This window comes from Toxotes jaculatrix, chromosome 1, assembly GCF_017976425.1.
Source record: "Toxotes jaculatrix isolate fToxJac2 chromosome 1, fToxJac2.pri, whole genome shotgun sequence".
Classification (NCBI taxonomy): Eukaryota; Metazoa; Chordata; class Actinopteri; family Toxotidae; genus Toxotes; species Toxotes jaculatrix.
Window position 1 is genome coordinate 30704584 of NC_054394.1, and position 16190 is coordinate 30720773.

Sequence of the window (16190 nt, forward strand, 5' to 3'; positions counted from 1 at the left end):
GACACTGTCATCTCCTACATCTGTTTTGTTGAGCATGTGGTTTCTTCGACTTATCTAAAATAACATTTCTGTAAAGAGAAAAATAATGCTTTCTGGGGGGACGTCAGACAGGACTACAAATGAGCCTATCATCAAAAACCAAGGACAGGCGACAGACATGGCAGAGTCTGACCATGACAGACATTAAACCAAGGCATGTAGCTCAACAATGACACTTGAATGAATTACAACCAGTGTTTTAGTCTAACAGTATTTCTCCAGGCTCCCTGTCTGAGCTCCTGCATGGTTAAACAGCAATGTTGACTACTACTCTATAATGATGCTGTTGAACTGTCTGCTTTAAGGCAAGGCAAGTTTTGCACGTTTTAACAAGACCATTTAAAGGGATTCACATAGAACATAAGTGGCCCCAAGAAAAGAAACAATTTAAAAAGCCATATTTTTAATATTCAATAACTTTATTTTTTGTATATTTTTTAAACATATTCATCTGTCTGTATTTTAATATGTTTTATGTATTTCTCTATCTTTATAAATTTATGTGTAGTGTGCTAAGTGAATTTTTACTTAATTCAAATTAGTAAGTGAATGTCAAAGTTAATGTCTAAGTTACTATCAAAGGATAAGTCAACGACGTGGAACAGCTAGGACTGGATATGCAATGGAACATGTTCTGGTTCTGTAAAAAAAATAAATAAACTGAGGAATGGCCTATTTACAGATCTGTGCTACCCACATTAACAAGTGATGACTGAGGAGGGGGGACATCAAAATAACAGTGCAGTAAAAGGAAGAAGTCAAAGGACCTCTTGTGTAGTTGTGGCTGTAAGCTGACTTGTTATAGCTTGTTCTGGTGAGGTTCTCCATGAAACGGAGAGCAGAACCCACCGTTAGCGTCTGTCTGCCCACTACCGCTGGATTCTTTAGGAAGCGTAAAGAGGTTTGTTTATGCAGCACTACTTTTGTGTACATCCGACAATTACTGGCACAAACTAAGATAACGATTTTCGATTTTTTTTTTTCAACAAACGCTACAAAAACTGGCCTACAGCGTCCACTTCTGAAGTTGCACACTATATCACGGTGTGCTGTTTCTCATTTCGGGCCACACGGACGAGAACCGTTGTGTATTTGTTGGACCTATTTTCTTTAGGATGGCTGTGCTGCGCCTTTCTCTCCCTCTCTCCTGTGCTAGGCCGCCATCTTGAATTTTAATGTTAATTTCTAAAAAAAAAATGTGTTTCCTGTGACATTTTCGTTTAGGGTGTCGTGCCAAATTTGGATTAGTTTGAAGGAGTGGTGTTTTGTTTCATGACTGTTTTACAAAATCACCCAGTGAGTATTGTGTGTGTTTGTTTAGTTTCTGTTGTCGTCTCTGGACATTTAACGCTACCAACGCGTGAAAACGCTCTGAGCTTACTGCTGTTTAACTGCCAGCTATCATGATCAATAACATCACCCGCACCGAGCCGACGATCATTAGCCTTCTTGGATAACTACAATAGATCGCATATACAACGGTACAGCCAAGCAAAGTAACTTTTACATCGCTTACAAACGCAAGATTTAACCAGCTAAGATAGCTAATGGCTTCCACATCAAACAGCCCGAGCTAACGCGGTGTTAGCTGCCGTGGTCCGGTGGTCTGCAGGTAGGTAGCATAACGGCAGCTAACGTTACTCTCTGGGACACGAGTGCAGCAAGCTATCGGCTACCGTCGTCGAATATTTGGTGGATAGAAGTCAACGTTATGTCGTTAACGGGAGAAATGGTAACTGCATTGTGTATTGGCCGAGTGCTGTGGTGTTTTATTGACTGTGCTAGCTGACGGCGAAGCTAAGTTAGCAGCCTGCTGAAGTTTGATGCTAGCTAGCTCAAACTGAGAAGTACGTTGATGTGAGATATTTATCACCGAGGGTTGTGCTCTTAAAACCAGGAGGCAAGTTTTAATAGACGTTGGCCGTCACGGTTGTATTTGAGTGTTTGCGGTTTGCATACATAATGGAAAATGTCGAAGCCGCTTGAGATGTGGAGTTGATGTATTATGGTGTAATACTGTCGTTAAATACCACCATCACCATGTCACCATTCTTCTAATGTTGTGCTTTGGTCTTTGTATTGAACGACTAAGCTGTTTTTGTTTTTGAGGCTGGTAGCCTACGTCAACTTGCTCATTGGAAATTGCCATGATGGCATATTGCCGGCGTTTGCTGCAAGCTAACCACCACGGCCGAACGTCTCCCTGGCGTCGCGTTTGGTTGTTAGCTCCATGCTAACGAAGTGAATGGGTGGAGAGATGGCAGTTGTTAGCAAACAATGCGAGCTGTATTGATAACTCGTACAATCTCGGCCTCATCTGTCGGTGTGGCCTTCCGGGTTTCCACAGCCTTTCCCGATCCCTGTGGCATGCCGTGTTATATTGTGGCTAACATTAGCTTCCGAGCAAGAATGCATAACATTTTAATGCATCAATTACAAATGAGATGATGCTTCTTGCGTCGTATTTTTGCGTTGGAAACTACATTACTCATGTGACAGGCGTATCGACACTGTACCAGGGTTTTTGTGCAGTCATAAATCTGAACGTGATGTGTCTCGTTTATGTGATTATATATTCCATAAATAAAAAAAACAAACAAAACGATATTTTATAGATATGGATGATAGCTCCACAGACGTTGTTGTTGCACTTGACAGTAAGCCAGTGCATTATTTGGGGTTACCACTAAGCGGCACTGCAGGATTATTTTAAATTTGTTTCCTCAGCGCTTCTGTGTACCTTAAACCTGCCATAGTGTAAACAGCCCTAGTCACTACTGGGAAAATTGACTGATGCTGTTCACATTTTGATTTCAACAGCTGCCTGCAACAGGTGTTAATGGTCGTAGAACATTAACTTGGCCATTGCTGCGACTGACTGACTGACTGATACTTCATGTAGACCTCAACATCTTGTCCGCGTTGTTTGGCAAAGTTGAACTGAAGTGTACCCACATGATGTGTGGACAGTTCTGTAAAGTGGTCAATGGTTAGATTCTCTGCACTGCTTATGTGTGAATTCCTGACCATCTCTTAGTAATTGTATCCCAGTGCTTTCTGGAGCCATTTAGGGGCAATTACATATTTGTTATCTCGTGATCACAAGATCTTATGAGCACAATTCAGATGTAGTTTAACATAATGTGTGATCAGGGCAAAGAATTATAGGGTGTTCTTAACTCAGTGAGAAAGATTTAATTTCTTGCCCTCACTAAATGGTGTATTAATTGTTTTCCCTTTGGCAGTTCAGCCTGTAACACGTCTACATATTCATTTCCATTCTTGTTTGTGTAAGCTAAGTAAAATTACTTGTCTGTGTATGTTGTTGTTTCCACTCTGTCTCCAGGTTTCAAACTTTAGACCACAGTCTTCCCCACTCAAGAGTGTTTCCTCAACTCGGAGACTAAATGCAACTGGACCAGGGGGCTTGTGGGCATGAAGTGGCTGGGCGAATCCAAGAACATGGTATTAAATGGCAGACGACACGGAAACAAGTTGACCAGCGAGCAACCTGTGAGCCAGAGCCAGACTCGCTCTCAGCATTCACAGCGGGCATCCCTGCGCCACAACAAAGCCCACCCCAGAAACCGAAGATGTAGCCGCAGTGAGTTTATGCAATGTCGAGACAAATGTGGGCAAATGTCTAGATTCATCAGTCATTACATACTCTTAACACGAGCCTGTGTTTGGTGTTTACAGGGTTTAATGCAGCCAATCTGGAGGCAGAGAGGCGCTACGTACCCTCCTCAGGAATGACTGCCAAGGAGCTGTGTGAGAACGATGATCTGACCACAAGTCTCATTCTGGATCCATATCTGGGCTTTCAAACTCACAAAATGAACACGAGGTCAGCAGATTTATCACAGTGATATCGATGATGGTGCAGCCTGATCACAGTCACATTACTGCATTCCTGTTGTTCATGGATGTCTTTTGTTTAGATTGTTGCATTTTATTTTGGAGTGTCACCTTAACGTTTGCTTACTGTGTCCCCACAGATTTCGACCAATTAAGGGAAGACAAGAGGAGCTGAAAGAGATCATCGAGCGCTTCAAGAAACATGACAATTTGGAGAAAGCTTTCAGAGCTTTGACGTCAGGAGACTGGTCCCGAAATCTCTTTCTCCACAAGACAAAAGCTCAAGAAAAGCTCTTCAAGCAACATGTAAAAATATTGTTGCATAATATAAAATATTGTTTTTCTTCCAGCACCACACCTGACCAAACAATTGTAGAACTAACTTTTTGTCTTGTACAGGTGTTTGTGTATCTGCGGATGTTTGCCACAGACAGCGGGTTTGAGATTCTCCCTTGCAATCGCTACTCATCAGAACAAAATGGAGCTAAAATTGTGGCTACAAAGGAGTGGTGAGGACATACTGCAATCTGCTTATAACTACACCACTAGTCAATGTACTGCTATCACTAGCCCTCACCCACTGAATGCATTTAAGAGTTCTAGTTTTGTGAGTGGGTGTGGTACTGCAGGTAGAGTCATGGGTTCTCCACCAGTCGCTCAAGTGGGAACCAGAGAATGTTTGGTAATTTTGGTCCAAAAATGACTGAAACATTTAATCTATTATCAAAATAGTTGCCCATTAATTTTTTGTTGATGGACTAATTAGCTATTAAAGTCATTGTTACAGCCTTACAGATATTAACTCAGTCTGTAGCTTACACAGATACAGAACTGTATGTGTAAAAGCATTCTGACACAAAGTAATGAAGCTTACTGATGCAATCTGTAATTAACCATCCTGCATTGTTCTGTTTTACAGGAAAAGAAATGACAAGATCGAGTACCTGGTGGGCTGCATTGCTGAGCTTTCAGAGAGCGAGGAGAACTTGCTGCTCCGACATGGGGAGAATGACTTCAGTGTCATGTATTCAACTCGCAAGAACTGTGCACAGCTCTGGTTGGGGCCAGCTGCCTTCATCAATCATGGTATTAATTAAAAATTGGTTATTATCTCTTAGTGATTTGGGGGATTGTTAGTACAGTAACTACATACAGAGACAACCTGAAGTTTAAGAATTGTCATACTAATTTCTTTTATTCCCTCTCTTTTTCAAGATTGTCGGCCAAACTGCAAGGTAGGTTTCTGTTTAAAATGTCTCTTTAGAAACCAAGAAATACTTGGATTGGGTGCTGTTAAATATTGATACTCGAGCGCACTAACAAACAAATTTTTATTTTTATTTGTTTAGTTTGTATCGACAGGTCGGGACACAGCCTGTGTGAAGGTTTTGAGGGACATTGAACCGGGAGAGGAAATCTCGTGCTACTATGGAGACGGATTTTTTGGGGAAAACAATGAATTTTGTGAATGCTATACATGTGAACGGTAGGTGTAACAATGAACGCACTATAAAAGAGTTTGTATGCAGAATCTATTGAATGTTTTATATCCACAGTATAAGTTAATATACACTTCATGCCATTAATTAAGACATCAAAGCCACAGTTTGGTTTTAAGAATTTCATCAAAATGTGATTTGTAAGGTACTGATAGGCAGCTTTGAGCTAATGCAATACATCTATACACAGTACTGTCAGCTCACACGTAAAGCTGAATTATTGGGCTGAATTTTGCTGTTTCCTTGATTAATTGTTGATCTAAAAAATATGGAAATAAATGATAGTGAAAATTGCCTCCCAATTTCTAAGAGCCTCAAATAATGTAAAAATGATTTTTATTGTTTTTTCTGTGTGTGTGTGTGTGTGTTATTGTTGAGCAGACGGGGCACTGGTGCTTTCAAATCCAAAGCTGGACTGCCAGTGGAGGTGCCGGTGATCAACAGCAAGTACGGGTTGCGGGAGACGGACAAGCGTCTGAACAGGCTAAAGAAGTTGGGGGAAGGAAACAGGAGCTCGGACAGTCACTCTGTCGGCTCCCACACCGATGTAGACTCTCAGGAAATGCCAAAAACACATCAATGTAAGAATCCCCTAAAAACTGAACCATTCTTCATAGGTAGAAGAAATCCCATGTAACAAAGCAATGTGGTAACAAAGCAATGTGGTAAAGGCAACATTCAACAACTGTATGGATTAATTACATACAGGAGAGCTCAGCAATAGATTTAATCTTGTAAAATGACGTTTCTGACATTGCTTTAAATGCATAATATTCAACATTGTGTTTTTTCTCTCCAGCTGCCAGAAAAAGAACATCCTCATCATCTGGCCTGAAGTATAAAAACAGGACTCAAACCAGACAGACTTTGTCAAGAGCCCTTACTACCTCATGTTCAAAACAAGGTCGTGTAAACAATAACAGGGTACCAAAGAGACTAAAATCCCAATCCAAGCCTTCACTAAGTAAAGTCCAGTTGCGGTGTCGCAGGAGAGGTGCAGAGCCCAAGGCGTTGGCCAAAGGAGAGACTTGCCAGCTGGGTCTCAGGGACTCAAAGGTGTCGCTGTGTAAAGGTGTCACAGTTAAAAAGGAGAAGGATGGACAGGAGCTGGTGCAGCAGACACTAGGCCAGCGGGGCTGCCTCACCCGTCATGCTGCCAAAGAAAATGGCAGTCTACCTGTTGTGCAAAGCAGTGAGGGTAGCCAGTGTTCGACATACAGAACTCGCAGGTCCACACGGACCCTTGTAAAAGCCCAGGAAACGGCAGCTGGCATTAAGCTGGAGCCTAGTGCCATGGACGGCTTGAGCCCAGTCCCTGGTGGAGTGGTCATTAAAACAGAGCCAGCTGACATGGAGGAGTATCTCCGCCATGGAGTGGGACTGGAGCAGCCGGCATTAGACACTGGCTATGCTAGAAGAGGCTCATGCACCAGGCAGAAACGGCTGACGCGGCTCAGGACCGAGCGGACGATTAAATGTGAGGACTCGTACGGTGAGCCGTTCATGCCAATGGCTGCTGGCCACACCGCTAACTTCTCAGACTGCGGCAATGTGCTGCTGAGCTTTGCCGACCGGCACAGGGACTACAACGGGGTTGCCAATGGCAGCAAATCCCTCCGCAGGGACAAGGGTAAGAGTGGCTGCCGGTCACAAGACAAGGGCAAGAAGAAACGTCAGATCACACGATATGATGCCCAGCTGATCCTGGAGAACAACACAGGCATCCCCAAACTGACGCTCCGCCGGCGGAGGGACAGCAGCAGTAGCAAGACCAATGACCCCAACGATCCCATTGGCTCCTCCAACCTTTCTGCCTCTACGGTCAACTCTGCAACTTCCAGCAAAATCAGCATCAAGTTCAGCAAGGACCACGATAAGGACAAAGGTAGCTCATACATAGCCAAACTGAATAACGGCTTTGCCCCTGTGGTCCACAGTAACTCCACCAAGCTGAAGATCCAGCTGAAGAGAGAGGATGATGCACGGAGAATATCCCAGACGAAGGCGGAACAGATGTCCTATAATGGGGACATGGGTCAGAGTCTGGAAGCCAGGAATGGTGGACATCGGACTCAAAAGGTCCTGGCAGACCCTTCATCTGAAGAGGACAACGACGAGGAAGGGGAGGACGACGATGATTACTTCGACAATGAGTTCGAAGACGATTTCATTCCACTTCCTCCAGCAAAGCGGCTCCGACTCATTGTGGGTAAAGACTCCATAGACATCGATATCTCCTCCAGGAGGAGAGAGGATCAGTCTCTGAGGCTCAATGCATAAGCTGTGGAGCTCATCACTTCCACTTTTCCCTGTAAATAAAGATGACTCGCTAATCAACTTGTGTTGATGTAAAAGAAGTACAGTAATTTAAAAACAAAAAAATTGCTGAAGAAATAAGAATCTGAATGAACGTTACTAGAGGGTGCTGTTAACCTAAAACAAATCTCTGTTTTTCACTTAAGTTGTGTTCATCAATAAGTGTAATTTGTAAGTTGCATTGATTAAGCAAAAGTTCACTCATCCAGTCCATCTCTCTCCTGGCATTTAAACTGCACACTATGCTAAATGTAAACTGCGGGAATTTGTCTTCTTATTGTTTCTGAGTAATTTGACCTGGTCCCAAGTGAAAAACTAGAATTTGTTTTAAGTTCAACTATTCCTTTCAGTGAATGCACTTGTTATATTCATAATGGACATGGATATTGTAGAAAGTGTACAGTATGGTGACTATCCCCTCTGTCTCATAGGCAGGTTTTTATTGAACTTATGATTTTGTCTCATAGTTTGTAACTTGTGTGGCAAACCATGCTGACCGTGCAGTATGGTGTGGTTAGTCCAGAGGCATTATAAGATCAGTCAGTCACTTCATTTGGATCCAAGTGCCATGTTGTCATTATCCCAGTAGTTCAGCTGTTAAAGAACCACTTTGAATTTCAGAAATTCATTAACTATCAGCATTTTTTTTTACTGTGTAAGTTAATCATGTGTCTCTGTGTAGAATTTAGCCACATCATGTTTAATGCTTTGTTATTCCCGTGAGTGTTATACAAAGAGTTGTTCAAGCAGAATTTATAGTTTATTATGTTATAGATTTAACATGCACCAAAACCAAGTCTGTGTGTTGCAGACCACTGGAGAAAAGCTGACGTTCAAGATGGGGGGAAAAAAAAAACCTGTCATACTGCAATGTGAGCACTAACAACATGCATGTGCCTGCAGATGTCACACGCTCATAACATGTGATAAGGATCAGCTGTAATGGTGTTGCACAATTATTTTCCAGGATCTGTAAGGAAATTAATTAAGCTACAGACTTACAAAAAATTAAAGCACACACGGTTTTCTAATCAGCTGAGTACAGTCAGAGGTGTCGGAAATTAAATGGACCAGTGTTTCTCTTTGTTTCTGGGGACTACTGTATAATGGGAACATGGCACACATGGTAGTTCAACCCTTTTCAACAGCTGAGAACATAAAGCTAATCCACATATAAAGGCTACCTAGATGCTTTTAAATCTCTCAAAGTAATGTACAGGAAGACTGGCTGATGTCCCTCCACTGAGTTATGACATTTATTTTCTCTCAAGTCAAGTCTCACTTTGTTTTATTTACCGAAATCAGATTTTTGGAAGCAAGTTAACTGGAGCTGCAACGATTGATCGATTAATCATTTATTCGGTTGACAGTAAAATTATCAGCTGTTTTGATAGATTATTAATGAATGAAGAAAATCTGGTTTCAGCTTCTCAAATGTGAATAGTTTTTGTTTTTTATAGTCTTCGATGGAAGTAAACTCAGCACGTTTTGGTTTAGCACAGTTTATTGGACAAAACACGAAATTCGAAGACGCCATCTTGGTCTTTGGAAACTTGTTATTGACATTTTTCACAATTTTCTGGCATTTTATTGACCAAACGACTAATTGATTAATCGATAATAAAAATAATTGCAGCTCTAAAGTTAACAGATGTCCATCGACACTAGAGTTTTGAGGAGGAAAATCACATTGTCTGAAATGTTCTTACTAGCATAGAATCATGTATTCTTTTCTCTGTGGTGCTACTTTTTATTTCCATACTATGTTTGAATTTCTGTCCTGTGTAACTCTGTATTGGTAGATGGCAGCATTAACTTTGACAGGCCCAAATTCTATAGAAATACATCTTTTACATCAGTAATACACATTTTATCAGTTTCATCTGTAGCTTATTTAAGTTGTATTTTTGTTTTTTGGCTGGACCGCGCCCTGTCTTTTGAGTCACTTGGAACGTGACACAACAAAGGCATCAAATCCAGAGCGACGGTAGCGACGAAATTACTGACTTGTGTATTGTTACTAGAGCAACCCATGCAGAAAGGTTGATGATGTCTGGACTCACAAATCCGATCTGATCACTTTCAAATAACAGAGCGGACAATCTGGACTAAAGATCTGCTCTGAGAAACCCATCTGATTTACCTGATGTCTGATCAAAGAGAACAGCTTTATTGGGAATTTCTCTGTGTTAAATTAAAAATAAAATAAAATATGGGAGCAAACAGATAACGGGCTGAAACTGGGAGACACTAGGCAGGATGCAAACACAACATACTGACCTCACAAATATGCTAATTAGCTAATTACTTAATTTGATAACTTCCTGAACAGGCTTCAGCACAACTTTCCACTGAAAGTAGATTTTTACAGTGGTTCCCCAACAGTGTTCAGCTGCGTCTCAGGTTTCTCACATTGACAGGACGCGGTGCAGCCAGAAACTAGGTTTTGACCTGGTCTTGTTTTCTTTACAGGAGCACATATACTTAAAGTTTTTAGTTGGCAAAAATTGTAAAAAAAAAAAAAAAAAAAATCATTATCATAACAACTGTCTATCCAACAGCATTAGGTGCCTTAACAAAAAGCTTTTTGACACGTTTAGACCAAATTTGTGACACAGCTGATCAATGAGGAATGAAAATGCTAAGCCATCTGCACCCAACCTTTGAAATACTGACACAGTTCAACACAAGTCCACCATCAGTCCTTCTGTATATTATTTTTTGTTTGTTGTGTGGAAGTTAATGAACTGCCCAACAGATCAAGGGATCAACAGAGATTGAATGTTAACCCACTTTTCTTGTGTTAATATGTACTGTTCATATCACCAGCAACTAATCACCGTTCTGAACCTGGCTCAGTCTGTCCTTCCCCTTCGTCGGACGTCTCCATCCTACACTGTAAACTGTTCCAGGTGTTCCGTCTGTGTGGTCTTTGTCCAATAGACAGCTGTCAAGATTTCCAGTTGATTCAAAAAGTTAAAAAAAAAAAAGAAAAAAAAAAAAGGCAAAACCAATGTGAATAGTTTGCGGACATTTTAGCGTGTTGCGTGGGTAGTGGGACACATGTAAAGAGAATTAAAAATGGGCAGTGCATATATTGTCCAATATGTAAATCATGTGAACACATCTTGTACTTATTTAACAGTTTTGAATACTTGAAAACTATATAAAGTTTCTTTGTGACTCTTGTTTCCTGAGGCTGTTTTGAACTTTGCTGGATGTTAATGTGAAATTGTGATTTTTATAATGTCTGAAGACCCGAGGTGAGTCTTAGATCCATACTACAGACTAATAATATACAGTATAGTATACAATTATAGACATACACTTTTGCTCACATGATTCTCCTTTCTCACCTCCCATTTACAATTCATTTTTTCTTCTCTGTTTTTAGTGATACTCAGAAAGTCAACCATATTTGCATAATTTCCAACTTTAGTATTCTTCATTTTGCCACATTCCCTGCTGAGAATTGGTGTCTTAAGCTATCTTAAGCACAGTTCAAACAGTTTCAGTGGCAGTACCGTACTGAAACAGTTGCATCTTACCGACAGGGCTATTTAAATTCTATTTTATAATCAGCAAATCCCATGAAAATACCAGATCCTAATCATTTTTCTCTTGATACTAACTTCCCTTTGCTCGGTGTTCAGAAATCAGACGTAACTAACAAATTATGTTTTCTATGAGGTTTTAGTGTTAATTTCTCAGGGAAACCTCTGACAACAGTGTTGTTTAGTGCTGTCAGAGCTGCTCTAATCAGTATATTTTGTTTTTACAATATATCAAATGACTTTGTAATTTCCCAACTCTGCAGCTGCTTTGCAGCTATTTTAGTGTCTTTCAGCTCAGTGTTTTGGTTTTACTGCTCACAACCTTATCATTTCAGTTCACCATCTTCACTCTCAGCAGTGTTGTTTGCAGCAGATGCAGCCTGATTTTAACTAAAACACTCAGATAAACCTGCTGTCAGCATTTAGCAGCTAAGGAGATAGAGAAAAAAGAGTGAATATTGGCCTTGAATTGATCATGTGGACACAAACACGACTCAAAATGAATGATAAGATGTCTATCTGAGACTGAGTTTGCTCATATGTTAGCCATGTAGATTTTTTATTTTATTTTATTTTTTTATTGCTACTTAGATACAGGAGCACTGATAACCAGAGCAGAAATGATTAGTCAATTAATTAATTAGTCGATCGGCAGAAAATTACATTATTTAGGAACTATTTTCAGTCTTTTTAAAAGTAAAAATGCTTCCCTAATGTGTATATTTAATGTTTTTGTCATCTGAAAATATTTAGGTTTTAAACTGTTGGTTGGACAAAACAAGGCATTTGAAGGCATCAGCCTGACCTGTAGGAAACTGTAACAGACATTTTTCATTAATTATTTTTAATTGAGAAAATAATCAGCAGGTTGATAATAAAAATAACTGTTAGTTGCAGCCCCACGGATCACAAAAATAAAGCATAATAACAATAAATTAAAAATTAATTAAAAAAACATTTTTACACTAGTTTTCAAGAAGTAAATAAATGGATGAATAAAAAGCCTTCTAGATAACAAGAAACTAAATATAGTGTATTTCTATGATTTTTTAAATAAGCTAATGTTTTGTTTATAAGTGCATGAGAATCATGTTCAGCTCAGTTTAAAAAAAGTTTGGAATCCAAAAACAAAAACAAACATTAAGACAATGAACAACATACTCTATGAATGTGTTACTTATGTTGTCATAGTAACAAATAACTAAAAATGTTTGGGCTTTTTTTCTAATTTTAAATATAGCTACCGTAATACTGTCTCTTTAACCTGAGGTCGTCAGCCAATCAGGAGCGTCCTACGAAAGCTGAATCAGCCAATCAGATTTGACGGAGCGCTATTTGAAAGCTGCCCGTCTCTGCGCTGTTTACCTGCTCAGGTCGGTGCTCAAACAAATTCACCGAGTCGTTTGCTGAGGTCTCAGTTTGAACATGTCGTCTGTGGAAGTCCGTGCTGTGGTGAGTGAAGTGAATTTGTGTGTCTTTTGCAGCTCGTTCCGTCGCGTGTGAAGCGGCTTCTTGCTCGCTGCCTAGCTTCTTGTTCGCTGCCTAGCTTCTTGTTCGCCGTCTGTTCGCTGCCTAGCTTCTTGTTCGCCGTCTGTTCGCTGCCTGGCTTCTTGTTCGCATCTGCTTTTATAACCGTCAGACTCTTCAGTGGTGTTTTCTCAGGCCTCTGATTATTTTAATGCTTCCGTGTCCTTCTCTTTTAGCAACTGCCCGCCGCAGAAAACCCGGTGAGGATGGGTAAACCCGCGGCAGCAGCGGGTCCGAGGAGAGCTGCTCTGGGAGAGATCACCAACTTTCCCGGAGCAGCGGTCAACACGAAGGTAACGACATGGAGGAACAACACGGTCTGTTTCACCGTGTTTCACTGGTCTACGTGCTGTTTTAAGCCTGTTCAAGTCCGACCAGAAGCTGTAACTTTAACCTCTGATCTGAACAGCGGCCACAAGTAACAGTTACAGGCTAATGCTAACCTGGTTAGCAGGCTTTTTGTGCTAGCCTAGTTAGCACCAGAAAGCTAACACGCCTGGTGCTACTAAACTAACTACTAAAGTCCAAGTGTAATTGTGAAACATACTTTGGCTGAGAGAAACTTAAACGCTTCTGTTAACCAACCGGGTATCAGCTTTTACAGCACTTACTGTGTGGTGGAGTGGAGGACTTCCAAATTTGTTTATTTTTAGATATTTTTTTATTATCTTTTTTAATCTTTATTCAGTCAGGTTGTCTCATTTAGATCTCGAACTCGAGAGCACGAAAACGTTCATATTTAAATAGAAATAACACAATAACAATTGCAAGAGTCATGAGCACATTTATTAAATTGAAAAATCTCTAACCTCAAACTTGAGCCCTCCTATGAAGGGGGCAGGTTTGCAGTTCATTCAATTTGATTTGATTTGAAACCAGCTCAGTCAGGATTCATGGGCACATGAGGAATATCTGAGGTTAAGTAGCTACTGGATCATGTTCTGTAATTATTAGATTTAAATATTTAAGATGTCAGAGGTTGTTTGCAAGCTTTAAGGTCTGATTGTTTAATTTGGGCTTGAACACTACTATCATCTAGGAACGTAGGACGTTCACAAACTGCTTCTGACTTGTTTTCTCAGAGGACAGGACCAGCCAAAGCGTCAGCCAAAGCATCAGCCAAAGCGTCAACCAAACCATCCGGTGCCCAAAAAGCCAAACCCACTGTGGTGCCCCCAGTAGTCCAGGTCCCAGCACCTGCAGATCCTGTCCCTCCAGCTTCAGAGGAGTCGGCTGACGTGTCCATGAAGGAGGAGGAGGGGGAACTGTGCCAGGCTTTCTCTGAGGTGCTGCTGACTGTGCAGGACGTGGACGAGCAGGACGCAGACCTGCCTCAGCTCTGCTCACAATACGTCAAAGACATCTACAATTATCTTCACGTTCTGGAGGTGATTTATTCCTCCCCCAGCCAAACTCACTGCTTTCATCGTTCTGAAGTTTGTATTACAGCATTGTCTGTCTCCACAGGTGCAGCAGGCTGTACGAGCCAACTACATGCAGGGTTATGAAATCACTGAACGCATGCGAGCTCTTCTGATCGACTGGCTGGTCCAGGTTCACTCCAGGTTCCAGCTGCTGCAGGAGACTCTGTACCTCACAGTTGCCATCCTGGATCGATTTCTACAGGTAAAAAAGCTCTGAACTGTCTTTTCTCTTGTGTTTTCTGAGCTGAGTGAAAACGTTTCCTCCCGTGCTGCAGGTCCAGCCGGTGTCTCGCAGGAAGCTGCAGCTTGTTGGTGTGACGGCCATGCTGGTGGCCTGTAAATATGAGGAGATGTACGCTCCGGAGGTCGGAGACTTTGCCTACATCACGGACAACGCATTTACAAAGTCCCAGATTCTGGAGATGGAGCAGCTGGTTCTGAGGAGCCTCAACTTTCAGCTGGGACGTCCTCTTCCACTGCACTTCCTCAGACGGGCTTCAAAGGTGGCTAATGTGAGTGTGTTCATCAGTTTTCCACAGATGGGTTTTAAAGATTTTAATGGAGGGGGAAGATGTGCTCACTGGTTTCCCACAGTTTAGGACCAACAGTGGGAAACATGGAGGATTTTAACTGGGAGTCTGGAATAAAGGGCACAGACGTATTTATACAGGTCTGAGTGCCGTGTCCATCGGTTCTCAGTGTGTGTGCTGGATGTTTCTGTCTCAGTCTGACGTAGAGAGACACACACTAGCCAAGTATCTGATGGAGCTGACCCTCCTCGACTACGACATGGTCCACTATCGTCCCTCTGAGATCGCTGCTGCTTCCCTGTGTCTCGCTCAGCTGCTGCTCGACGGGCTGCCGTGGGTGAGTTTGGGTTTGAGGTGACCGGGTTAATGTTCACAATCGGCCTCTTTGCTGCTGTAACCAGATCGTTTGGTGGTTCTGTCCTGTTACAGTCTCCTACACAGCAGCACTACTCTACGTATGACGAGGCCCACCTGAAGCCAATCATGCAGCACATCGCCAAAAATGTTGTGACTGTAAATGAAGGGAAAACAAAGTTCCAGGTGAGTTGGCTGATTTTAAAAAGCACGATTATATTTATTGATTTTTCTATCAAGTTAAACTTAAGTCGTTTCTCTGCAGGCTGTCAAGAACAAGTACTCGAGCAGCAAGCTGATGAAGATCAGTCTCGTTCCTCAGTTGACTTCGTCGATCATCAAGAACATGGCGGCGGCTGCTCTGCTCAACAACGCTTGAGGCGAGCTTTGACATTTCGTCAGTGGACAGTTCACTTGCACTTTATTTTAGATCGATCACAACCTGTGGAGAAACTTCTAGTTTTTAATAAAATGTTTTTATAATTTTTCAATCAAGCATCATGGTTTTCTTCAGGGTTTTGGCCTCCAAAAATCTTTTTTTAATTTTTTATTTTTTTAAAATATAAACAGCCTTGCTAAATGATGAATTTTCTGAACACAACTTACTGGGAGAGAACTTTTTTTTTTTTTTTTTTTTTTTTTTCTTTTTTTTTTTCCCCCTTCTGTCTGGCTTTGGACTTGGTGAAGAAATAATCTGTGGAGCTTTCTTTTGTACTGACTCAATGTTTTTATCACAGTATCAAACAAATCCCTTATTTGTGTTTGGGCTTTTTTTTTTTTTTTTTTTTCACCAATGGACATTTTTTGACTGAAATTATGGACACCTGAGACCTGGTCTGTCCAAGAACAAGAATGTCTCCAGGGGGCATGGATGTTTTGGATTTCATATTTCAATATTAAAGTAACTACAAATGTCGGAGTAAAGTAGCATGTACACGTACATCATGATCGTACGTGATTAAATGTGCTTCGTTACTTCTGACAGCTGATGTTTCTGTTTGTAGAGAAACAGATGAGGCCTCTGTGATTTGACGTAAACTCAGTGAAAAGAGAAATCCTGGTTCTGAGTCTGAGGTCAGTAGCTCAGTG

At 41.3% G+C, this 16190-nt stretch overlaps 2 protein-coding genes across 6 annotated transcripts; both read left to right on the forward strand.

The window, feature by feature from the left end:
• The first annotated feature begins 819 nt into the window (after window positions 1-819).
• Window positions 820-10259, forward strand: kmt5b (lysine methyltransferase 5B). 5 transcript variants are annotated; one of them, XM_041034490.1, is made up of 11 exons: window positions 1794-1886; window positions 2860-3013; window positions 3386-3643; window positions 3739-3886; window positions 4038-4203; window positions 4297-4406; window positions 4817-4983; window positions 5113-5132; window positions 5247-5383; window positions 5778-5977; window positions 6196-10259. In XM_041034490.1, the coding sequence occupies exons 3-11, from the start codon at window positions 3475-3477 to the stop codon at window positions 7674-7676; spliced, it is 2598 nt and encodes an 865-aa protein (XP_040890424.1). In that variant the 5' UTR covers window positions 1794-1886; window positions 2860-3013; window positions 3386-3474; the 3' UTR covers window positions 7677-10259. The 5 variants fall into 5 exon arrangements, with proteins under 5 accessions (XP_040890416.1, XP_040890400.1, XP_040890407.1 ...); XM_041034482.1 differs by lacking the exons at window positions 1794-1886; window positions 2860-3013 and adding an exon at window positions 820-940; XM_041034466.1 differs by lacking the exons at window positions 1794-1886; window positions 2860-3013 and adding an exon at window positions 1206-1335.
• A 2336-nt stretch (window positions 10260-12595) lies between these two features.
• LOC121178756 (G2/mitotic-specific cyclin-B2-like) lies at window positions 12596-15705 on the forward strand. Its single transcript, XM_041033076.1, has 8 exons — window positions 12596-12718; window positions 12970-13086; window positions 13876-14181; window positions 14261-14419; window positions 14493-14729; window positions 14944-15084; window positions 15177-15287; window positions 15367-15705. Exons 1-8 carry the CDS (start codon window positions 12692-12694, stop codon window positions 15478-15480), a joined length of 1212 nt encoding a protein of 403 aa, XP_040889010.1. The 5' UTR covers window positions 12596-12691; the 3' UTR covers window positions 15481-15705.
• The last annotated feature ends 485 nt before the right edge of the window (window positions 15706-16190 follow it).

Excerpts from the sequence above, each read along its gene's own strand:
- kmt5b (XM_041034482.1), top strand. The coding sequence starts at position 3,475 with ATGAAGTGGCTGGGCGAATCCAAGAACATGGTATTAAATGGCAGACGA. Across the intron at positions 4,204-4,296 it reads AAAAGCTCTTCAAGCAACAT|GTGTTTGTGTATCTGCGGAT; the intron begins GTAAAAATATTG and ends TGTCTTGTACAG. Across the intron at positions 4,984-5,112 it reads AGCTGCCTTCATCAATCATG|ATTGTCGGCCAAACTGCAAG; the intron begins GTATTAATTAAA and ends CTCTTTTTCAAG.
- LOC121178756 (XM_041033076.1), top strand. The coding sequence starts at position 12,692 with ATGTCGTCTGTGGAAGTCCGTGCTGTG. Across the intron at positions 14,420-14,492 it reads TCCTGGATCGATTTCTACAG|GTCCAGCCGGTGTCTCGCAG; the intron begins GTAAAAAAGCTC and ends CCCGTGCTGCAG. Across the intron at positions 15,085-15,176 it reads TGCTCGACGGGCTGCCGTGG|TCTCCTACACAGCAGCACTA; the intron begins GTGAGTTTGGGT and ends GTCCTGTTACAG.